Below are 25,115 nucleotides of genomic sequence, written 5' to 3'. Positions count from 1 at the left end.
ACCTCAGCCTCCCAAAGTGCTGGGATTACAGGTGTGAGCCAATGCGCCCAGCTTTCCTATTTGTTAAATACCTAACATTCTTAGTTCTTTATCCTTATGTATGAAGAAGGTGGAGCTCAGAGAGATTAAACAAATTGCCAAAAGTGTAAGTGGCAAATCCAAGCTTTGAAGCTCCGCTATCTGATTCCAAAGATGACAGTAATACAAATATGTGTAAATCCAGCCCAAGACCTGTAGTACTTATGGTAACTCAGTTAAACCAAGCCCAAGTGTCATTTCTTTAAATGGAGACTAATTGCTATATAAATATTCCTGAAGAATGCTCTTTTTATGCTTGGGTCAGCAAAAATTACCACATAGCTAGTGCATATTCATTGAAAGAAAGATGAAATATTCAGTTTCTAAAAAATTAGCAATTGCTTGTATATCAGGCCGGAATCTCTGGGCCCAGCCACTCCTTTTTCCCTAGAGGAAGCTTCCTGCCTGAACATATGTTTTTCCTAGCTTTGTAGCAGGGGAGTTGTGGGCAGGAGAGTGCCCAGCCCTTTGCCAGCCTCCTGGCACCTGCTATCTACACCCTACCCAGCCTTTGTGCTGCCTTGAGGTTTTCCCACTGCCAGGCAGCACAGGGCTGGCTGCTGTGTTAATTTTTATTGTTATGATTTGATTTTTTGCACTTATGCTATGTTTCTATATTGCAGTGTTGATGGGTGCATCAGCAGACATTGCTTAATTTTTGCCACACTTTACCCCAGCAGGATGCTAATTTGGGCTCCTGAGTCCTACGTCCTGGGGCATTCTGGATGTTGGCTTTAGCTGAGAAGGGCTCAGTGATGTGGGGAATGAGGCTGGTGGATAGTGAGGGGGTAGGGCTTCAGGGTGGGCGGCGGGAGCTCAGGCTAATGTCAGAGAGAGAACAACAGAAAAATTCTGCTTCCCCCCAGCCCCTGCTGACCTCTTCTGTGGTGCCTGGTCCCCATCGGCCTGGGCTGCTTCCTGGGCCCATCCACAACTCCCTCCCCAGATTAGCACTCACCCTCCTCCATTTTTGCCCTCACAGTTTTCATGTTCATCTTGCATGCTCATCAATCTCCCTATAACTTCTTTCTGTGGCATGTCTAGGGTTGGATTTCACAGAGAGAGCCCACAGTTTGTGCTAGTTAGTTCGTAATGAGCTGGAAAAGTTTATTTGTAAGTTCATTGTCTGGAATGCAGTACACTTCTTTCCTTATCAATAATGACGCGCCTGGCATTTAAGGTGCAAGGCCAGCACAGAAACCTTTGTTGCTTCTTCATGTGTCTGAGGTTAATAATGTATCAATAGTCCTGTAGAACTTAATCACTGTGTGTCACAACATTTTCAGTGAAATCGCATTTGTAGTTCAGCCTGGGATTCCAGGTACTCATCTACCTTTGAAGATGAATCCAGGGCCTCTTTCTTCACCTTTGTGTGCAAGTGATGAAGACAGGGGCGCCTGAGTCCTAAGTCCTGGGGAGTTCTGGATAGAGAAGGGCTTAGTGATGTCGGGAGCGAGGCTGGTGGATGGTAAGCGGGTAGGGCTGTAGGGTGAACGGCACAATGGGAACTGAGGACTCTTAGGAGGGCAGGTGATGATGGAGGCTGGCGCACTAGGCTACTCTATTGTCTGGTGCCTGCCCAGCCTTATGCTGAACTAGCTGGAAAAGTAGGGGTTTATTTTTCCTTCCTACTTCCTCTCACTCTTCATCACTGTCACTCTCACCCTGCAAGTGTCGCCATGGGGTGAGCTGCAAAGTGGGCTGTCATCTCTCCAACTAGATTGTGAGTTCTCAGGAAACAGAGTGTTTTGCCCACCTTTTTCTCCCCAGTGCTTGCCAGGTACTAAAAAATGTGTTTGATGTTCACCAAGCATGAAACAAATTGCTACCCTTTCCTGATTGTTCATCATTGTTATGTGACCACAAATACTGCCATGTTTTATTGAGTCTAAGATGTTGATGGTAAGATACACAGTGATTTTACATATTAGTAAGAAAGAAAAAACATCTTCCCAACTATACTCTGACACACGTGCTTTTTGTCATTTAGCGTTTTAATTATATACTTATTGAAAAAGCTCGTCTAGGTTTGTTTAGACATTGATTTTTATCATATCACTCGTTTGCATATATAAGAGTGAAAATATAAAGGGAAATAAATTGACTAAGATATTCCTAAAATTTCTCCAAGAGTCTGATTCTTCAGAATCTTTTTTGACTCGGAGTTCTTGATATGGGTGGTTTTCCACACACTAGCATTCTCTGTGCCAACAAGAGCGTTGGTGATGTGGCCTTTCTTAAAGGAGGGCACACACCCTCTGCAGGAATCTCCTCTAAGCATCTATTACCTGTTCTGCAAGTTTTAATCCTGCTGTTGTCTCACTCAGCCTCAGGCCATTTTTTTCCTGTGAATCTCAGTAATAACATCAGCAGCTTCATCCACACAGGCTGTCTCTTATACCCAGGTTCTCTAAGGGCCTCCCTGGATATTTGCTTCTCTAATAAAATTTATGCCCTGCTACTGTTTCCATGTCTTTTGGTTTTAATACCAACGTATAGTGTAATGTTTCTGAAAACATTTAAAGTAGCAGTTAGGCTCAGTATGTCAACAGTGCACATGACTCAGTCGAAGTGAGATCATGCATGAGTGCGCAGTGCCACCTGGATGACAGTAAGATGCCATTGATTGTAAAATAGATCTTTATTTCAGAAATGTTAAAATGTGAGGAGAAAGTGCTTTATAGACGCGATGAAATACGTAACATGTAGTTACTTTTTACAGCAACTATGCAGGGCAGATAATTTGGATTTATTTTATTTTATTTTTTTTTTTTTGAGGCAGAGTCTCACTCTTGTTGCCCAGGCTGGAGTGCAGTGGCTCAGTCTCAGCTTGCTGCAACATCCTCCCAGTTTCAGGTGATTCTCCTGCCTCAGCCTCCTAAGCAGCTGGGGTTACGGGCACATGCCACCGTGCCTGGCTGATTTTTGTAATTTTAGTAGAGATGGGGTTTCACCATGTTGCCCAGGCTGGTCTCAAACTCCTGACCTCAAGTGATTTGCCAACCTTGGCCTCCCAAAGTGCTGGGATTACAGGTGTGAGCCACTGCGCCCGGCTGGTAATTTGGATTTTTAAGTGAGGATACTGAGGATCAGAGTGTTTGGCTTACTGATGCCCCAACTAAGTATGTGGAAGATGTGGGAGCTCAGAACCCAGACTTGTCTGATTGTAAAGTTCACACTTTAAACACTATACAACACTGTTCAGGAAAAAAACAACTAGACTGGAAGCTTCACGAAGCCAGGAAGCCTTCATTCCTTCCCTCCCTCCCTCTCTCTTTCTCTCCTTTTCTCTTTCTTTCTTTCCTTCCCTCCCTCCCTCTCTCCCTCTCTTTCTCTCCTTTCTCTCTTTCCTTCCCTCCCTCCCTCCCTCTCTCTGTCTGTCTCTCTCTCTTTCTTTCCTTCCCTCCTTCACTCTCTCTCTCTCTTTCTCTTTTCCCTTCTTGCTTTCTTTCTTTCTTTTCTGATAAACATGTTTCTTAAGGACCTAGAACAGTGCCTGGCACGTATGAAGTACTAATAAATACTTGTTGAATGAAGTCAATCATTAGCAAATAGAACAACCATATCATTCTCTTCCTGGAAATGAAGTCTCTAACTGTTTTGGGACAAGGGAAAAAAAACAGATGATAGCTACTGTTTTTTAGACAAGGTAAGTTGTGACTGTCTGTTCCCGCAGGTCTGTAGGAGAGGCAAGAAGGTGAGGGGTGAAAGTCTATCCCTGGTTACCAGAGCCTGTCAGCACTTGCTGGCTGGACAGCGAGAACATGGCTCCTGCCTGGGATTCTTCTACTGTCTCCTGTAAATCAAGATCAACAGGGATGTAAACATTGTGCATATAAAAAAGAAAATTAATGAAAATCAATATGATAAGCCTTACTATCAAAGATATTTGTATACAGGGAATGTATTAATAAATTGTTAGATTTCTTTTCTTTTCTTTTCTTTTTTTGAAACAGGGTCTTGCTCTGTTGCCCAGGTTGGAGTGCAGTGACACAATCTGGGCTCTCTGCAACCTCTGTCTTTTAGGTTCAAGCGATTCTCTTGCCTCAGCCTCCTGAGTAGCTGGCAATATAGGTGCATACCACCATGTCTGGCTAATTTTTGTATTTTTAGTAGAAACGGGGTTTCACCATGTTGCCCAGGCTGGTCTTGAACTCCTGACTTCAAATAATCCACCCACCTTGGCTTCCCAAGATACTTCGATTACAGGTGTGTGCCACCTTGCCTGGCCAAATTATTAGATTTTCAAAGAGTATAAAATGTTTTGAAAATTCTGAAGTTCTGAATAGCTTGTCTGTGAAATATGAAAATTGATACATTTCATCACCTCTATGTACCATACCTTGTGCCTAGAGTTGTCACATACATCGTTTAACCCTCACACTAAAATCATTTCCATTTTACATATGATAATCACTTTAACTGCTCCAGTATCTTCCCTCAGACATTCTAAAACAATGCAAGATACTAACACATAAAATTCAAGATACATTGTAAAACAGGATATGTCCAAAGTTCTCATCATATGTAATAGCAAAATATTAGAAATAACCTGTGTTTATGAACGCAAGATTGAAAATATACAGCTGTAATAAAGAACGAGGAATGTCTGTATAGATATGGAACAATATACAAGGTAGGATAATACATGGGGCAAACAAGTTGTAGAAGAAATGCTACCTTGTATGGAATCAATAGTATGCCTCCGGTTGTGGTTGGAGAGGGAGAGTGTATATATGCTTGCATGTATGTACACAAAATAATTTTTGGAAGAAAATACAATAAATTGATAATATAGGTTGCTTCTGAGGAATGGCTAGGGGATTCCAGGTAGGGAGATTATCCACTGTGTACCTTTTTGTGCCTTTTGAATTTTGAGCCAACTGCATTTACTATCTATTAAAAGAGATGCAAACCCAATTAAAATAAAAGAAACAAAGTATACTTTTCTAGAAATGAAAACAAAGACAAAAAGGTGCTCTGGGCTGTGTGCATTTTGTGAGGACATGGGCTGTCCCTGCCGATCCCCGCAGCACCCCAGAGCCTAGCATAGAATACACCTGAGCATTTGTGCAGTCAGTGAGCCAAGCTAAAAAACCACTCGAATTCCTCTATAGGAAGGACACAACATCTCTTCTGTGGTGTCCCTGCTAAAAATATGTATCCTGAATCTAAGCATGAAGAAACATCAGACAAACTTAAATTGAGGAACATTCTGAAAAATAAATGGCCTGTGCATTTCACAAATGTCAAGGTTATGGCAGACAGACCAAGAAAGAGCAGGGAACCCTTTGGGATTGAAGGAGGCTGAAGGGCGGGACAACTCAGCGTGCTGTGTGCAATACCAGATTGCATCCCAGGCCGGAAGAAAGAATGTTGTATTCTTTAAAGGACATTCATTAGAGTTGACAATACTTGAATAAGGTCTGTGAATGAGGTAATAGTACTGTTTCAGTGTCAACATTATCATTTTGATAATAGTACTGTGGTTATAAGAAAATCTTCTTGGTTGGGCGCAGTGGCTCACACCTGTAATCCCAGCACTTTGGGAGGCCAAGGCAGATGGATCACCTGAGGTCAGGAGTTCAAGAGCAGCCTGACCAACATGGTGAAATCCCATCTCTACTAAAAATGCAAAAAATTAGCTGGGTGTGGTGGCAGGTGCCTATAATCTCAGCTACTTGGGAGGCTGAGGCAGGAGAGTTGCTTGAACCTGGGAGGTTGAGGTTGTGTGAGCCAAGATCATACCATTACACTCCAGCCTGGGTGACAGAATGACTCCATCTAAAAAAAAAAAAGAAAAGCTCTTTTTTTTTTAGGAATCAGGCACTTAGGAATTTTAGAGTAAAGGGGCATTGTGTTGGCAACTTACTCTCAAAGGGTTCAGGTGAAAATAAAAGAAAAAAGGGGGAATAATAAAGTAAACATGGCAAAATATTAACATTCAGAGAATTTGAGTGAAGAAATACAGGAATTCTTTGTACTATTTTGACAACTTTCATGTCTGAAGTTATTTCAAAATAAACAACTTTTTAAAAAGTTTCCTATACAGAACATGTTATGACTTATTTTATTTATTTATTTATTAAAGCAGGGTCTCTCTGTGTTGCCCTAGCTGGCTTTGAACTCCTGAGCTCAAGGGATCCTCTGCCTCAGTCTCTTAAGCAGCTGAGACCACAGCTGTGCATGACCATGGCTGGCTCTGATTTTGTTATTACTGAGCCTTTAATGTCCTTTATACAGTTTTTTAAATTTTCTTCATATAGATCTTTAGATGATTGGTAACAACTAGCTTTCTTTCTCTTTCTCTTTCTTTTCTTTCTTTCTTTCTTTCTTTCTTTCTTTCTTTCTTTTTCTTTCTTTCTTCTTTCTTTCTTTCTTTCTTTCTTTCTTTCTTTCTTTCTTTCTTTCTTTCTTTCTTTCCTCTCTCTCTCTCTCTCTTTCTTTCTTCATTTTTCTTTTCTGAGACAGTCTCACTCTGTCACCCGAGGTGGCGTGCAATGGCGTGATCATCTCAGCTCACTGTAACCTCCACCTCCAGGCGCAAGCGATCCTTTTACCTCAGACTCACAGCTACTTGAGTAGCTGGGGCCACAGGTGCACACCACCACACCTGGCTAATTTTTGTATTTTTGGTAGAGATGGGTTTCACCGTTTAGCCCAGGCTGATCTTGTACTCCTGGCCTCAAGTGATCCGTCCTCCTTGGCCTCCCAAAGTGCTGGGATGATGGGTGTGAGCCACTGTGCCCAGCTTATTCCTTTCTTAATACTTTTTGTTTCTTTAAATAATGGCTTGATTGAGATATAATTTACATACCATATGAAACTCACCCTGAATATCTTTGTGTATATTTTTAAATACTGCTGGTATATGAGGAAGGTATGCTTTAAAAAAAAATCAACTTTATTAGGGTATAATTTAAATGTAATAAAATTCACTTCTTAATTTAATAGGTTGATGACTTTTCACACACATATTCCTTATGTAATTACTACTCCAATTCAGATACGAGATACAGGATATTCCCATTTCTCCATAAAGTTCCTTTGTGCTTTCTTTTTACATTCACCAGTTGGACGTGTCATTCTTTCAAGTCCCCCCAAATGGGGATTGGAAGAGTAGGGTGCATGCAGGGTGAATGAGTGTGGTGGGGGCGCTGTAGGGTGGGGATGAGAATGATAATGTTGAGGCGAAGCAGGACCAGGCACCTGGATGGCTCAGAAGAGGGACATGGCATCCTCTGTTTTCCAGAGATGAGCACAGACTTTGGCAGTTTGTATACCTTCTCTTTTTCTTCTTTGGTCTTTATTCTGGTGTTGTGGGTGCTGCCCTGTTAACACAGCAAATGTCAAGTGGACTTTTAAAATACCAACATTTTATCATCATCAAAAGGAAAGACTGACTACCTTAAGCCTATTTGGGGAAGGAATAAGGCTTTAACATGCAGATATTGTGCACGTTGAAGTTTAGTAAGGCTTTTGATTTGGCCGCTAATTACCCCAGCACTGACCGTGTGAGAAAAAAAATGTGTATTTGCATTCACCGAATTTTTTACATGGAAAATGTAGCTCCCTCCACTTGCCACTTTTCCCTCATTTTGAGACTTATTGTTTAGCTGTTCATTCTGAGTAAAGGTGGTATGGGAAGTTAGTGTCCACAAGGAAAGAGCCCGCATTTGGCATCTGAGAAACTCATTCTCCTCATGAGAACTAAGATAATCTTCAGTATTTTTAATGAGGATTGCATTATACAAACATACACATATATGTATACACAAATGTATATGCAAAATATATAATTTTATAAGATATATATACACACACACACACCCAATAAGTGTTTAGAACATAGTAAGCATGTAATACATTATATCATTACTGTTATTATTACTTTTTGAGATGGAGTCTCTCTCTGTCACCCCAGGCTGGAGTATAGTGGCTCGATCTTGGCTCACTGCAACCTCCGCCGCCCAGGTTCAAGTGATTCTTCTGCCTCAGTCTCCCAAGTAGCTGGGATTACAGGTGCCCACCACCATACTCGGCTAATTTTTTTTGTAGTTTTAGTAGAGACGGGGTTTCACTGTGTTGGTCAGGCTAGTCTTGAACTCCTGACATCGTGATCCACCCGCCTCGGCCTCCCAAAGTCCTGCGATTACAGGCGTGAGCCACTGTACCTGGCCTGTTGTTATTTATTTATTTTTTTTTGAGACAGAGTTTCGCTCTTGTTACCCAGGCTGGAGTGCAATGGCATGATCTCGGCTCACCACAACCTCTGTCTCCTGGGTTCAAGCAATTCTCCTGCCTCAGCCTCCCGAGTAGCTGGGACTACAGGCATGCACCACCATGCCCAGCTAATTTTTTGTATTTTTAGTAGAGACGGGGTTTCACCATGTTGACCAGGTTGGTCTCAATCTCTTGTCCTCGTGATCCACCCACCTCGGCCTCCCAAAGTGCTGGGATTACAGGCTTGAGCCACCGTGCCCGGCCGTTATTTTTTTTTTAATTTCTTTTTTTTTAAATAGAGATGGGGTCTCACCATGTTGACCAGACTGGTTTCAAACTCCCGGCCTCAAGCAATCCTCTTATTTCGGCCTCCCAATGAGCTGGGATTGTGTGAGTGTGATGGCTCATGCCTATGATCCCAGCACTTTGGGAGGCCAAGGCAGGCAGGTCACTTGAGCTTAGGAGTCTGAGACCAGCCTGGCCAATGTGGTGAAACCACGTCTCTACCAAAAATACAAAAAATTAGCTGGGCATGGTTGCTCGTGCCTGTAGTCCCAGCTACTTGGGAGGCTGAGGCAGAATAATCGATTGAACCTGGGAAGCAGCGGTTGCAGTGAGCCTAGATCTTGCCACTACACTCCAGCCCGGTGACAGAGTGAGACTCCATCTCGAAAACAAAAACAACCCGCTTCCCCCAAAACCCCCAGAGAGCTGTGATTATAGGCTTGAGTCACTGTACCTGGCCTATATTGTTATTACAAATAATTTCTTCATTTTTACTTTTTTTGCACAGGTGTGTTGCTTTTCGACAAAGCTTTCTTTTACTCTTTGTGATTGAAACTGTAATCTATTAAAATGTATTTATCTACTGAAAGTCTTGGTTCCTTTTCTGTGTTTTCTCAGGCACGCTGCAGACAGACCTTTCTGTCCTCATGAACACACATGTGGTAGACAGATGACTGGGCTCCACCTGGTGCTGCTCTAGGTGTGCCAGACGTGGAGCTGTCCAGCTGGGAGAAGATGGATTCCAAAGATGAAAGCTCGCATGTGTGGCCTTCGCCTGCAGACCATGAACAGAATGCTACACAGGTGAAGACTGGTCTTTTCCAGCTTGGTATCAACAGGTTTTCAGCTGGACACAGTTTGCTACAGTAAAGAAATACAGCTAATACCTAGTAATGAATAGTTGGGAGGAGCTGACGTGAAGCACTCATACACAAGGAATAGGAACTCTTTTGGCACCTTGAATGCTCCATTGACATGGCTCACCATGAGTTAGGAGAGCTGGACCACCACCTACAGGCTTCTCTGTCTTGTCGGCAATTTACAAAAATTTTACAAAACTCTGTTTTACAACCCTGCTTTATTTATGTTATTGGTGCTGAAAACCCCAAACTATAGTTTGTTTCTTTTTTTCTTTTTTAACGGAGTTTTGCTCTTGTTGCCCAAGCTGGAGGGCAATGGTGTGATCTCAGCTCACTGTAACCTCCGCCTCCCAGGTTCAAGTGATTCTCCTGCCTCAGCCTCCTGAGTATCTGGGATTACAAGCATGTGCCACCACGCCTGGCTAATTTGGTATTTTTAGTAGAGACAGAGTTTCTACATGTTGGTCAGGCTGGTCTTGGGCTCCCAAAGTGCTGGGATCACAGGCATGAGCCACTGCACCCAGCCTGTTTCTTTTATGATATCCATAGGATTTGGGTCTTATGTGTGTAATGAGTACAGATATGTCTGTAAAGTGAGTGGCCTTTTCTTTTCTTTTTAAATTCAGAACGTAAGCCTCTAAGTGAAAGTTGTTCCATTATGAGTCAGCCGTTTAGAGGTTAGTCACTTAATCAAATGCTGCTGTCATCGATGATCACTGCCTTTCAGGTTGCTGCTAGAACCAGCCACATGTTATTTTGACTATTCTTAGTGAAGGCAAATCTCTGCATTTTTGGTATGGAATTGAATGTTGGGATGATCAGCAGTCATATGGAGCCATGTTTTATATGTGACTGAGTATAAAACTTAATTTTTAAACATTAAATATGCAAATTTAATGTTTTATTAGATTACATAACCACAGTATTAGTGTCAAAATCAAGAAGTTACACTGAAACATTTAAGTATGCAGATTCTATTTAATATCAGCAGTATAATCATACAATAAATAAAATTGGTCCTCTGGTATGATTAAAAAGTCTCAGTATGGGCCGAATATGGTGGCCCATGCCTTTCCCTGAAGTTTGGGAGGCCAAGGCAGGAGAATCGATTCAGGCCAGGATTTTGAGACCAGCCTGGGCAACAAAGCGAGGCCCTGATTCTAGACACACACACACACACACACACACACACACACACAGTCATAGCTCCAGGAAGTGGCGGCTGCAGTGAACCATAACTGCACTACTACACTCTAGCCTGGGTGACACAATGAGGCCCTGTCTCTAAAAATAAAAATAAGTAAAGTCTTAGGCTGATTGCTTAAAAATAAAAAAGTTCCACAGATATTTTCAGCAGAGTAAATGAGAATTTTGTTTTGTTTCCCCTGGAAACCATTTTGAGGCTACTTCCTTGCAGCTATGTATTTTAGTATATTTTGTTTATAAACAAAATTGTAGTTCTTCGAAAAGCAAAACAAAAGAAAATCTGCTTGTGATGCTGCATGACCAGGGCCCTGTCTGTGGGTAATGAGACAGTAGATAGCCAAGGTCAGGGTCCCTGTGGCACTCATTCCTCCCAAATGGTTCTGCCAACCGGGAATTCTGATTTAATGAGTGATGAAGACCAAGCTTGGATAGCTTGTCTGAAGGAAACATGTTTTCCCTTTTTAAGCACTGAAACTAGTTCAAGGCTTTGATGTTAATGAACAAATCTAAAGTCATAAAATTATCTTATAGCAATTAAGACTGTTCAAATATGAGCCTACTTTTTCTAATGGACAAACTTTATTTTCTTGGACAAATCAAATTTATGTAGAAGCCAGACTAATCATTTAGTGTAGATGTGGAAGTTTGTTGTATTTCTGTGGTGTTTGATTACATTTTGCCTCTTAGGTTTCCTTCCGGGGATTAAATTAGTACGTATTATCTTTGGGATCTACTATCCTTCACTGGGGAAAACTGACATAAAGAAGTCAGGCCCAAAGCCAAGGCAGTATAAGAGCAAGGATCCCACTCTAAGAGTGTCTGACTTCGACAGCAACACGTAAATTATCCTCCCAAATGTGTGCTTTGGCCATCTGCTTCCAGACCTTCAATAGCAGACATCAGGCCATGTGCCAAGCTCGAGCCGTCAGTAATTCAGTCCTCCAAACTTGACCACTCAGAAAATATTTTACAAAACTCGCTATCTGTTTTAGTTCCTTAAGTCCTGGGAGAAAATTGTTTACCCCAGTGACAGCTGAAATAGTTGTCCAGAACCCCTTAAAAGTACTTATGTGTCTTCACCTACCTGGCAAGGAAGAGTTCTAGTCTGTTCATTGATTCAGCAAGCATTTACTGATACACCTCCAGTATGTCTTTTGTATACAAAACAACTTGCAGGAAAGAAAGTGACCTTATTTATTTATTTTTTGAGACAGAGTTTCACTCTTGTCACCCAGGCTGGAGTGCAATGGTGCGATCTCAACTTACTGCAACCTCCGCTTCCTGGGTTCAAGCAATTCTCTTGTTTCCGCCTCCCAAGTAACTGGGATTACAGGCTAATTTTTACATTTGTTTAGTACAGATGGAGTTTCACCACGTTGGCCAAGCTGGTCCTGAACTCCTGACCTCAGATAATTCACCTGCCTCGGTCTCCCAAAGTCCTGGGATTATAGGCATGAGCTACCGCACCTGACCAAAAGTGACTTTATTTTAAGGTGTTCACTGAAAGGCACTATTAGTTGTAAAGTAGAATTCTTACAATGTGTTGAGAGCAATTGGCTTTTGAGTCTTGACATATTTTTTCACATTGCAAAGTAATTGTATTTTTTATTCTGGTACTGTTGTCAAGCAGGAATCCTCAGTGTCATTTCCAGGATCAATTAAGCACGCCCTTATTACTCCTCAAAAGAGTTATCTGCATTAGACATTTGAGGCAACGGGGAATATAAGTTGGTTGCCTAACATTTAGCAGTAAATCAATGACCAGGTCCTTGGGTTCTCCTCTAGTCACCAGCTCACTGAACATGAAGGTGTATCTATCCCCATTCTCCTTTCATCGGGAATTAGAAGCCCAGGTGTGCTTGTTGATCACTTACCTTGTGAGACTGACTTGGTTCTACGTCCTTGCCTGCTTTTTACACCAGGTGCACTTTGTTCCGGACACAGGAACAGTGGCTCAGATCGTCTACACTGATGACCAGGTTCGCCCACCCCAGCAGGTGGTGTACACGGCAGATGGTGCCTCCTACACATCAGTGGATGGTCCAGAGCACACGCTGGTGTACATCCATCCGGTGGAAGCCGCGCAGGCATGTGAAAGATTATTTGTTTATAATTCGTTAAGTAACTAATTAGCCAATTACTTGTGTTTACTTTCTGTCAGTCATTGTGCTAGGTACTGGTGTGCAGAACATATTCAGATAAGATTTGTGCTCTCAAGGAGCTTGTAACCCCAACTTGGCAGAGGAAGATGTGATTTGTGTCTCCACACTAAATGCAATACGGAGTTAGAGCATGGGTTTGCGTATAGCTCTTCTTTCTGGTGACTGTTGACTAGGTAATGAGTTTGTTATTATACCTAAGCATCAAGAACCAGGCCAAAATGGTTTGATTCTTTCAGCTAAATGTGTAAGAAAGGGTCCTGCTAAGCTCATCAAGTACCACTTCTTAGTAACTTACTGATTTGCAAGCCTGTAATAGAAGCAAAGGTGTTTACTGGTAAAAGCCTTACAATTACATCTGCTTTTATTTTTTGCCAGTGACTTGCAGTATAGCTTCCAAATGAGTGACACCAATATCCCCCAACATGTAAATGTTAATTTACATTATTAGCACTTTACAACGTATAAAGTACTTTGAAATGGATAGCTTTACATCTATACTTTTATAGTAGCATTTTGGTAATAAAAATTTGCCCTTATTTGATATTTCATAAAGAGGCTCAGCTCACTTCCAAAAAGAAGTGAGGCTTGCCTAATCAGTGCCTTTCAAATCTACATATAGAATCACTGAATACTTAGTGGTACTTTTGGAATATCTCTGCTTAAGTTTCAGTCCCCTGCCTATATTGAAAAAGATTAGTTTATGTAAGAATGTCCTTTGAGCAACTTTTACTTTGTTGCAGTGTTACTAAATGTCTGAGTTTGGATAATTTTTATTTTATTACTTATTTTTATTTTTTTGAGACAGAGTCTTGCTGTGTCTCCTAGGCTGGAGTACAGTACTGCAATCTCAGCTCACTGCAACCTCTACCTCCTGGGTTCAAGTGATTCTTCTGTCTCAGCCTCCCAAGCAGCTGAGACTACAGGCGCCCACCACCACAATAATTTTTGTATTTTTAATAGAGATGGGATTTTGCCATGTTGGCCAGACTGGTCTCGAACTCCTGACCTCAGGTGATCCTCCTGCCTTGGCCTCCCAAAGTGCTGGGATTACAGGCATGAGTCATTGCACCCGGCCAGATTTTTAAAAACTTTAGAAGAAAGGACATTTTTCTGGATTAGAGATATTAATTAACTGTGGTGCCCTGGCTATAATAGTTTTTAAGCATTTTCTCTAGTTAGCTTTGCTGCATCATGACCCAACTTACTGCATCTTTCTGATGATTAGTATTTTTCTTTTAATTATGACTTTACTGACTATCCAAAAAGGAACCCATGGAACGTTCAGTTCAATTTATTTTCCTTCTCTTCTGATAACAAACATGCACTTACATTTGAAATAGCTGTAATCCTTGGGTATGTAATCCTCTTCTGTATACCTGTCTGTCTCCATCAATTTTCATTTAATCACAAGTCTACTCCTGTGAGTAGTGTTATATGTGAACGTGTAAACCCTTGTTCATGTCATGTCTCTTTTGTTTTCATGAGATGCCTTTTTAACTGTGACATTCAACCCCAAGAGGGGCTTTGCTTCAGAGTAAAATTGTGAAGTAGGTTAGCCATCGGGATTGTTAGCTTATGCGGTCTCTTTGGAGCCATCTGAATGAAAGGCTTTCACTAAATTTAAGATTACTATCTTTATTTTCTTTATTAAAGAAAGATTGTTACTAGCTAAAATGGGAGTTAACTTTTCTAAAAATCGGTACTTAGTTTAGCAGTAGAATAATCTTTCTGTGTAGGCAGGCTAGCTAAAGATCTACTGATAATTTTTTTTTTTTTTTTTTTAGACTCTGTTTACAGACCCAGGCCAGGTAGCTTACGTCCAGCAGGATGCTACAGCTCAGCAGGTAATGAATTGCCTTTTTTTTTTTGTTTGGGGATAACTGTGAATGCCACTGTGGCCTGGAATGTCCCCATCCCTTTGCACTGTGCCATCTCTGGATGTTTGTTTCTTATGTACGAAGAATGTTCTCCAGCTCCTTTAATGAAAACAAAACAAAATGTTACATAATACTAACATACTTCAGTAAGTATATATTGGAATAATCTGGTAGCAGAAAGTGATTTATCAGATACATTTTTTAAAATAAGAATATAAACAGGGTATTGGTTCAAGTACCAAAGAATAATCATGAGGTTTAAAAGTGCCTTTTTTTTTTGAAATTGGGATAGTTTTTGTACTTGCTCTATTTTTAGAAAAATGCTGAAAAAAATCCTGCTTAAATCACATATAAATTTGGTCCAATTTTCCTCATGCCAGCTTCTGAAAAGTTGAGTTCTTCTTGGTTTTCTTTTAAAACACTTCTTTACCATTACTTGCATTCCTAATACATTCTATTTGGCTTTGACGACTTCCTCCTTACTTTCTGCAAGAATGTGAAAGTGATAAAGAAGGTGTGGGAGCAGCTGAGCACAGAGGCTTATGCCTGTAATCCAGCACTTTGGGAAGCTAAAGTGGGAGAACTGTTTGAGACCAGACTGGGCAACATAGTGAGACCCCATCTCTGCAAAAATTTAAAAATTAGCCTGTGCACTCCTGTGGTCCCAGACACTTAGGAGGCTGAGGTGGGAGGATCCCTTAAACCCGGAAGTTTGAGGCTGCAGTGAGCTTTGATTGCACCACTGCACTTCAGCGTGGGTGGCAGAGTAAGACCTTGTCTCAAAAAACCAAATAAGTTTACTTTCATGTCAGGTAATGTGGCTGTAATTTGTCTGTATTACTGAGTGCCATGACTTACTAATAATTAAATTATTCTCATTAAGAAGCACTTTCTGGCTGGGAGTGGTGGCTCACGAGTGTAATCCCAGCACTTGCTGAGGCCAAGGCAGACAGAACACTTGATTGAGGTCAGGTGTTCGAGACCTGTCTGGCCAACATGAAACCCTGTCTCTACTAAAAATACAAAAAAATTAGCCGGGCATGGTGGCAGGCACCTGTAATCCCAGCTACTTGGGAGGCTGAGGCACAAGAATCACTTGAACCTGGGAGGTGGAAGTTGTAGTGAGCCAAGATCGTGCCACTGCACTCCAGCCTGGCTGGAGACTCTGTCTCAAAAAAAAAATTTTAAGTTAAATTTTAAAAGAAGCACTTTCTGCTTTTTTATTTCTTGGTAGAAGATTTGTATGCTTCTATTTTAAAATTTAGAAAATGAACACTAGTTATATTAATATCATCTGAAATATAGAGAGGGTTGTTAGGAACCTCTGTTATATAAATTGGAGTTAAATTCATTCATAACTGGCAGTGAACTGTTAATATAGTGGGGTCTTTGAACTTAAATGAGAATTATTCTTTATTTTAATAATTTTTTGTAGTAATTAGGTATATTCTTGACCAAAACCTTATTTCTGTAAATATTCATTGATTCTATCAAGCAATGGATCATATATATATATATATGGATTATATACATATATATATAATCCTGTATTACAGAGTGCCATGACTGATTAATAATTAAATATATATTAGGATATACTATTGTATATATTCTTCATTTATTATTTTACATGTAGATTACTTCCTTTTTCTTTTTTGCTATTATAGAAAATGCTGTCACGGATATTGTATCAGATTATTTCCTTAGGATAAATACCCCAAAGATAAATGGTAGAGACAGAAGTTATTTATATTTTAAGTTAAGAACCAAGCTTTTTGTAAAAGTGAAAAAAGATACAAATATAAAAATCAAACCAATGAAATAAAAACCCAGAATCCTAAATTTGAATTGGAATATGAACACGGACTTGAAATATGCTTTCTCTTAAAAAACGTGTTTTCTGGCCAGGCGCCTGTCATGCCAGCACTTTGGGAGGCCGAGGTGGTGGATCACCTGAGGTCAGGAGTTCAAGACTAGCCTGGCCAGCATGGTGAAACCCTGTCTCTACTAAAAAAAAAATTAACAAATTAGGCAGGCATGGTGGCAAATGCCTGTAATTCCAGCTACTCTGGAGGCTGAGTTGGGAGAATCACTTGAGCCTGGGAGGCAGAGATTGCATTGAGCTGAGATTGTGCCACTGTACTCCAGCCTGGGTGACAGAGCAAGACTCTGTCTCAAAAAAAAAGCAAAAAAAAGGCGGGTGTGATGGCTCACGCCTGTAATCCTAGCACTTTGGGAGGCTAAGGCAGGTGGATCACCTGAGGTCAGGCGTTCGAGACTATCCTGGCCAATATGGTAAAACCCCCATCTCTACTAAAAATACAAAAATTAGCCGGGCATGGTGGCTCATGCCTATAATCCCAGCTACTTGGGATACTGAGGCAGGAGAATCGCTTGAACCCAGGAGGTGGAGGTTGCAGTGAGCTGACATTGGGCTGCTGTACTTCAGCCTGGGTAACAGAGTGAGACTGTGTCTCAAAAACAAAACAAAAAATGAAAAAAAAACGTGTGTTTTCTAGTTCTGGCCATTGAAGTAGTTTAGACACAGTGATCAGCCCAGTAGCAGTGAGTATCCCTAATGCTACGATGTGCTCTCTTAAATACAATTCACCAGCAAAAGGAATTAGGGCTTCTTGGAGAAATGGCAGATTCCAACTCCGGGGCAGGGAATGTACCGATGAACTTGGAGCATCGTGTCGTCTTTGAATGCAGGGCTGCTATTAAAAACTTCTGGTTTCCTATGGCAAGAACTTGAAGGGGACAAAATGGGTCAAATTGACTTGTAAAAAAGGATAACATCTGCAATAGATTGAAGTACTTACATATACGTAGTCTACAAGTTCATACTGATGCTAAAAGAAGTAACTCATTGGTCACTTTTTGAGGATGCTAGAATTTACATTATTCTAAAAACTGGTAAATGGAGAAAAAGAATCCTGCCTTTCTCCTTGAAGGTACTCAGGTAACCAATTGCTTCCTGAGGGAATTTTCTTTATAGAAACATTCTTACTAATAAACAAAGAGGGGATGATTGACTTAGAATATCACCATTTTGCAGCCCCTAATGACACAATTTAGGCAATGATTATCAACGGTAGTCTGAAACCATCAGGAAAAAGCTAGGGAATAGTATAATGGATAGATCCGAGTTTTAACAACTTAATCTTCTGACCATTCTTAATGTCACCAACAGAGACACAGCCATTCATGATATGCCTCCTGGTATTATCTACTTCCTATTGCATTATACCACATATGAAGTATTCTTCCCCAAAAAACCGGAATCTGATTGTCTAGATTCAAGTACCAGCTAGGAAGCATGGTAGACAAAATGGAACAAATTAAAAGATACACACAAATGCAGTCAGCAAAACCAGCCTGTGGGAGATTCTCTAGGACAAATGGTTTGGTTTCTTTTACAAATAAATTGCAAGAGAAAAGAACAGGAAGGGGAGCTTACGTATTAAAGGAGACGTCAGAGGCATATCAGTTAGATGCAATATGTGGACCTCGTTTGGATTCTGATTTGAACAAGCTAACTGTAAAACAATATATCAGGCAATTGGGGAAATCATAACACTAAGTCAATATTTGATAGATTAAGAAATGACAGCCGGGTGCAGTAGATCGCACCTGAATTCCATCACTTTGGGAGACTGAGGCAGGCGGATCACCTGAGGTCAGGAACTGGAGACTAGCCTGGCCAACATGGTAAAACCCCGTCTCTACTAAAAGTACAAAAATTAGCTGGGCATGGTGGTGGGTGCCTGTAATCCTAGCTATTCAGAAGGTTGAAGCAGGAGAATCGCTTGAACCTGGCAGGCGGAGGTTGCAGTGAGCCAAGATCACGCCATTGCGCTCCAGCCTGGAGAACAAGAGTGAGACTCTAAAAGTCATTTCATTTTAGAGATATATGCTCAACTATTTACAGATAAAAACATAAAATGTCTTGGTTTTGCTTCAAAATAATCCAGTGAGAGAGAAAGAAGGTGGGAGATTAGTTGAAATAAGATTGGCCGTGAATTAGCCAGGCACGGTGAATTACATCTATAATCCCAGCACATTGTGAGCCCCGAGACAGGAGGACCACTTGAAACCAGGAGTTAAAGACAAGCATGAAGGTGAGCTGGTTTTATAAAAAAGAAAAAAAAAAAAAAAAGGCCAGTCTAGGCAACATAGTGAGACCCCTGTCTTTACAAAAACTTAAAAAATTAGTCAGGCATGGTGGTATGTGTCTGTAATCCCAGCTACTTGGGAGGCTGAGATGGGAGGATCACTTGCACCTGGGAGGTTGAGGCTGCAGTGAGCTGTGATTAAGCCACTCTGCACTCCAGATACTTTGTCTTTAAAAAAAAAAAAAAGTTGATTGGCCATGAGTTAATTGTTGAGCTGAGTTATAGATACATGAGGTTTATTATACTGTTCTATTTGATATTTGTTTGAAATTATTTTGAGAATTGATTTTCTTAATTGCTTTTCAGACACTGAAAATTCTTGTATTCCTGCTAACAATGTAGTGTACAAGAGTGCCCCATTTCCACATACTCTTGCCACACTGAGTATTTGCATTCTTTTCAAATTTTGCCAATCTGATAGACACATTTTTGTTGTGTTAATATTAAGGGATAGTTTTAATTAGAGGGTTCATTGCCATTTGCACTTCAAAGAGCCCTTCATCTTTTCCAATCTCCAAAAGCAATCTGCTTGTTTCATGTTTTGTTCAAAAGGGAAGTTGTACTCAGCTCCGCGAATCCTGACGTTACAAGGCAGTGTAACTGTTGGCTTAGCATCTTTCTTCACGGCAGTTTTCTTTCAACCAGCACAGTTTTTATTTCTGGTTATAACACCTCAGCGTTTGTCAGTTTATTTGGTGACCTGGATAAATTCTGGATAGAAAGTTAGGTTGAGGGTTTAACACAGATGACGGTTGTTTTTTTGTTTTTGTTGTTTCTTTCTTAGTCAAAAGGTTCCTATTATATTTTCAGTTGTTTTTAGTGGGGGCAAAATGTGCTTGAAGCCTTTTTCATGTATGCATTCCCTCGTCCTTAACAAAGGCATCGGTGGTCTCCAGGCATAGTCTCCTCTTTGTTTTTGAAAACAAACATGTGTGACTCCCCACACACTGAGAAGAAAATATGCCGCACTGATAATTGGTCTCAGTAGGAATCAAGAAGCATTCTGTTGTGTGTGCTGCTGTCCAGAGTCGTTTCATCTTTCACCTCTCAAATAAATTGTATCCTGAAATGCATTATGTCCTTTCAGAAATAATTACAGAGAGTGGTATTAAGTGAGAAGGAGAAAGTATACCATAAGTTTATAGATCCCTTTTTCTTTTACTGTGTTTCATTGTACATGACAAAATGCAGAGGATTAAATGGTTTTGTTTCATATTCTTCCTCTAAGTGAACCTGACACACACTGCTTGCCAGCCTACTGCCTGGATATGACCTTAGGAGCATGTGTGGTTACCTTGTTGCCCAGGTATTCAAAGTGTGGGTGATGTTTACCTCTTCTGCTGCCCTCCTTGAATAGACTGAATTCCCTAGGGCCATTGTGATGTAGTGGAAAAAGCAGTGCAGAGTCAGAATTTAAATTTCATCTTTGCCACTTAGGAGCATTGTAATATCACCCGACCTCAAAGGAGTTCAAATATATGCCTAGCACTGAGTAAACACCAGCTGAATTTGAATTTGTGATTCATTAAACAAATTTGTAATGCATGCCTGCTGTGTGTTAAGCTCTGTGTTGTCTAGAAATGTATAGTTCTTACCTAGAAATGATTGTCACCAGCTCTTTCTATTCCTTTTCAACAGTAGTTTGCACGTTTCTGGTAAATATCCAAACTCTGCTTTTAGCATCAGCTCTTAAAGATAAAGGTAATGTTTAAGTGTTTCCTTTTGCCGTAGTCTGTTAGGAGAGATGTCCAGCATGGGGAGGTGAAGGTTGTTGGTTTTATCTTGATGTCAGCTTTCTCAGCAGTGGCAAGCAGCCAGTCACCATGCCAAATCAGAGTCTATAACAGCATCTGTTGGGAAAAAATGCATCGTGGTTTCACTAGATTAACTGAATTGCTGAATCCATTCTTTCATGTTGGCTCTGCAGAATGAATTTATGAGGGGTAGAGGTGCATATATGCTTTGGTTTGTTCAATGTATGATAACATTTATCACTGACTCTGGCATAATGCTTAAGTGCTTAGGACAAGGGCCGTTATTGTAAGCTGTACTCTGATGGGGAGCAGGAATACAGTCACTTCCTTGCAGGTTCTGGTGAGGAGGTAGAGGGGGAGGTGGCCACAGCAGCTGCACCACCAGAAGTTCCCTGTGGAGTCCTCACCTTTACAGGGCATTTTATGCTGTTTTTATTGAAGCTGAGGCAGACGCATCTTCCAGAATTTTGGCCTCCCGTATAAAACTTTCTAAAAGATGCTGACTTACAGAAGTGGAATGTCAGGCAAAAGTTAAATGAACACCTGTTAAGTGTGTGGATGCAGTATGAGATAGCCAGTTTGATGTGCTTTCTGGACTCTGATTGTTTCAAGTGTTGGGCGACGCTCCCACATTGCCAGTGCAAGTCAGGCCCTCAGTAAACACACTCAGTGCCATTGCTCTATGTAGAGTTCTTTATTATTATTATTATTTGAGAGAGGGCCTCACTCTGTCACCCAGGCTGGAGTGCAGTGGCCCCATCACAGCTCATTGCAGCCTCAACCTCTTGGGCTCAAACAGTTCTCCCATGTCAGTCTCCTGAGTAGCTGGGTCCACAGGAGGCATGTGCCACAACTGCCCAGCTAAATTTTGTATTTTTTGTAGAGACAGGGTTTCACCATGTTGCCCAGGCTGGTCTCAACTCCTGGGCTTAAGTGATCCTCCTACCTCAGCCTCCCAGAGTGCTGGGATTACAGGCATGAGCCATCATGCCTGGCCTCTTTTTGTTGGTTTTTTTTTTTTTTGAGATGGAGTCTGGCTCTGTCACCTAGGCCTAAGTGCAGTGGTGTGATCTCGGCTCACTGCAACCTCCTCCTCCTTGGTTCAAGTGATTCTCCTGCCTCAGCCTCCTGAGTAGCTGGGATTACAGGCGCCTGCTGCTATGCCCAGCTAATTTTTATATTTTTAATAGAGACAGGGTTTCACCAGTTAGTCAGGCTGGTCTTGAACTCCTGACCTCAGATGATCCACTTGCCTCAGCCTCCCAAAGTGCTGGGATTACAGTTGTGAGCCACAGTGCCTGGCCGTGGTCTCTTTTAGAGTTTGATAAGTTCCGACTGAGATGCACAGCAGGAAAAGGATGTTTCTGTGAATAGCCACAAAGACTTCTCTAGATGCCTGAAGGGATTAATGTCATTTCCCAAAAGGCCAAGTATCTCTCAACAAATTAATCTTCATTGAGTACCTACTTTATGCTCATCAATCTTTTAAATTTGAAGAGGAAGTATATAATGTCATCATGGTCCTTAAAGAACTTAGGATAATAATAAATAGTACTAAGCACGTACTAAATGCTACACACTCTGCTACTGGCCTTCTATACATATTGTTTCACTTAACCCTTACAACAACCAGAGGCGTGTATTACTGTGTCCATTTTACAGACAAAGAAACTGAGGTTCAGAGAAGTGTAGGAACTTGCTAAGTGGCGGGGCAAGGATTTTACTCAAAATGCCCGACTCCGAAGCCCATAGTCTACTTCCCTGAGGTGCAACTGGAGAGGCAAGATGGACTTGTGAAAATGCATACTCATCACCAAAATAGATGGTGTTTGGCAATGGATGCAAAGCTGTAGGGATAATGTGTGAGATGTCTGGATCTAGAGTCTAAAGATCTTGGCAGATGGGAAAAACAGATGAAAGTAGTGAAAGGAAATTTACTGGAGATAAATGTGAAATCCCCCATTTAAGTAAAAATCAGCTCTTAAAGTCCTGAGGAGGGGAAAAATGGTTTAATAGCACTCTATGAGGGTAAAAGAGGACTTAGGGATTTTAGTTAACTGCAAGTTCAAGATGGGTCTGCAGGAGAACAGTGTGGCCAACGTAAACACTAGTGCACCCTGTTGTATTAATAAAAATATGGAATCCACTGAGAACTATATGATGATCGGGAAGATGGCAAGACGATCAGGAAGCTGGGAGTTTGGTCAGGTGAGAAATGACTGAATGAATTAGGGTATTTGGGCCTTCAAATATTTGATTCTTGTGGCAGAAGGGTTACACTTTTTCTACCTACCTCCAGAGGAAAGTCCCGGGCCCCAACCAAAGTGTGGAAGATCTGGACGTCACAGAAGTTGTCATAGAACTATTCCAGAATGATGCAGGCTGCCTGGCAAGGTCAAGAAGTGTGGAAGCAGAAGCGGAGTGCTGTTTTGGAGTGGGATTTTACGGTTCCAAGGGCTGCAGTTGAGAGCAAAGGAGACTCAGGGAGGGCTGGATGCGTCAGAGGCGGTTCATTGGGAAACTGGAATGTGCTAGGGTTTAGGAGGCAGATGAGGAAACAGCATTCTAGGTGAGGAAAACAACATATGAGAAGATAAAGGGAGTGCTTTTTTTTTTTTTCAGCCATAGTCTTGCTTGGTCGCCTAGCCAGGCTGGAGTACAGTGGCACGATCTCGGCTCACTGCAACCTCCACCTCCCGGGTTCAACCGATTCTCCTGCCTCAGCCTCCTGAGTACCTGGGATTACAGGTGTGCGCCACCACGCCCGGCTAATTTTTATATTTTTAGAAGAGACGCGATTTCACCATGTTGGTCAGGCTGGCCTTGAACTCCTGATCTCGTGATCCACCTGCCTTGGCCTCCCAAATGCTGGGATTACAGGCGTGTGCCACCACACCTGGTATCTTTCATTTTTACTTAAACACTTCAGCCTGTCTGAGCTGTTTAAAAGGAGAGCTGTCAGCTCTTGAACTTTGTCAATCATATGTTGCACGACATGTTAATTTTAAAAGAGAATCGGTTGAGGATAGGTCAACTCATTCCCCCTGCAACTGTGGTGTGGCTACTCTGGAAAGGCAACAGGGACCCCCTCCCCAGGTTTAGTTCAGAGGTGGAAGCTGACAATCTCTCATGTGCACACATTGAAATGGTCTGTTGCTTACCTATTTGAAGTCTCTGGGAGACAGGGCAGGCCTCTTGAACAGTGTGAGTGAGCAAGAAAGAGACCAGGTTTTGTTGAGTTGAAAGGGGTGGGGTCAGGATGCAGGTGGTCAGGGCCTTGCCAGTTTTGAATCTCCCACTGCTGCCAAATGAGGGAGCACCTGAGCCTTCTTAGCCTGCCCAGGTGTGGGACAGAAGGGGCAGAGGAAGGGTGGAGGCTTGAAAACTGTGAGCAGTCAGACATCAAAAATGAAGCTGGCTCCTCCTCACAGCCTGTAGATGGAAGTCATTTTTCCAAGGCCCGATATGAAGACTAGATTCCACCCAGCCCTTGTGTCCTGTTTGTGCCAGCCGGCACCAGCCAACTGAAACAGGTGTCTGTGTCCACTTACTCTGTGCCTTCATCTTTTGCCCAGGCCTCATTGCCAGTGCATAACCAGGTGCTGCCTTCAATCGAGAGTGTGGATGGGTCCGATCCTTTGGCAACTCTGCAGACCCCTCTAGGTAGACTGGAGGCGAAAGAGGAAGAGGATGAGGATGAGGACGACGACACTGAGGAAGAAGAGGAAGAAGACGGTGAGGACACAGATCTGGATGACTGGGAGCCAGACCCACCCCGGCCCTTTGACCCACATGACTTATGTAAGTATGGGCACTCGACTCCCCCAGGGAAGCTATGTCCATCTTGTGTGTGTGTGTGAACATAGCTCCCATAAACCAGGTCTTTCTGTGTGCAGCCACTGGGCTACATTCTCTGCCTGCATCATCTTACCTGGCCTTCACTGCAGCCCTTTGAGGAACACTGTCATTTGTGTTCCAATTTTACTGATGGGTAAACTGAAGCTCAGAAGATTGGGCAGCTCGCTTGAGGTCACATAGGGACGAATGAGCATCAGGCAGCTGAGCCCAGGTCTCTCACACCAGAGCTTCAGCCACCAAACCACCATGGTAGATTTGCCCGATCCTGAGCCACTTCATCGTTAAGAAGTTTGCCTTGCTGCTTTGCCTTTGCCATGATAGCCTGTTAAGAATGTTGTTCTATCCCAGGTGGGTAGCTTTCCCAGGGCGGTGCCAATAATTTGAGGGTCAGGACTCCAGCTCAGGCAGTCTGGCCCCTCAGCAGCACCCTTCGTCAGCTACCCCACCCTACTGCCTGCTGGGGGTTCAGATTCCAAATCATTGTTTCTTTTGATTTTCTTGCTCATATGGCAAAGTGCTTACTCATTGATTTGCATTACTGAGGCTCTTCAGAGCTTTGTGGTTTCATCCATCCTTCTGTATGGTGGTGCTAAAATGTGTCTGCTTCAGCTCAGTGTTCAAGCTCCTCATCTAATCC

At 41.9% G+C, this 25,115-nt stretch overlaps 1 protein-coding gene across 8 annotated transcripts in view; it reads left to right on the top strand.

Moving 5' to 3' along the window:
• Positions 1 to 25,115, top strand: part of PRDM10 (PR/SET domain 10) — a 98,180-nt gene that overhangs the window by 29,873 nt on the left and 43,192 nt on the right. For all 8 annotated transcript variants that reach the window (XR_013523136.1, XR_013523135.1, XR_013523134.1 and 5 more), the window contains exons 2-5: positions 9,205 to 9,390; positions 12,575 to 12,739; positions 14,599 to 14,658; positions 24,196 to 24,421. Coding sequence is in view for 4 of the 8 variants with exons in the window: in XM_035265089.3 (XP_035120980.3) it covers positions 9,322 to 9,390; positions 12,575 to 12,739; positions 14,599 to 14,658; positions 24,196 to 24,421 (520 nt within the window). In the remaining 4 variants the exon portion in view is untranslated. The remainder of the gene's footprint in view (positions 1 to 9,204; positions 9,391 to 12,574; positions 12,740 to 14,598; positions 14,659 to 24,195; positions 24,422 to 25,115) is intronic.

This window comes from Callithrix jacchus, chromosome 10 (assembly GCF_049354715.1).
Source record: "Callithrix jacchus isolate 240 chromosome 10, calJac240_pri, whole genome shotgun sequence".
Taxonomy (NCBI): Eukaryota; Metazoa; Chordata; class Mammalia; order Primates; family Cebidae; genus Callithrix; species Callithrix jacchus.
The sequence above is the reverse complement of the archived record's forward strand: the minus strand, read 5'-3'. Positions and strand labels throughout refer to the sequence as shown.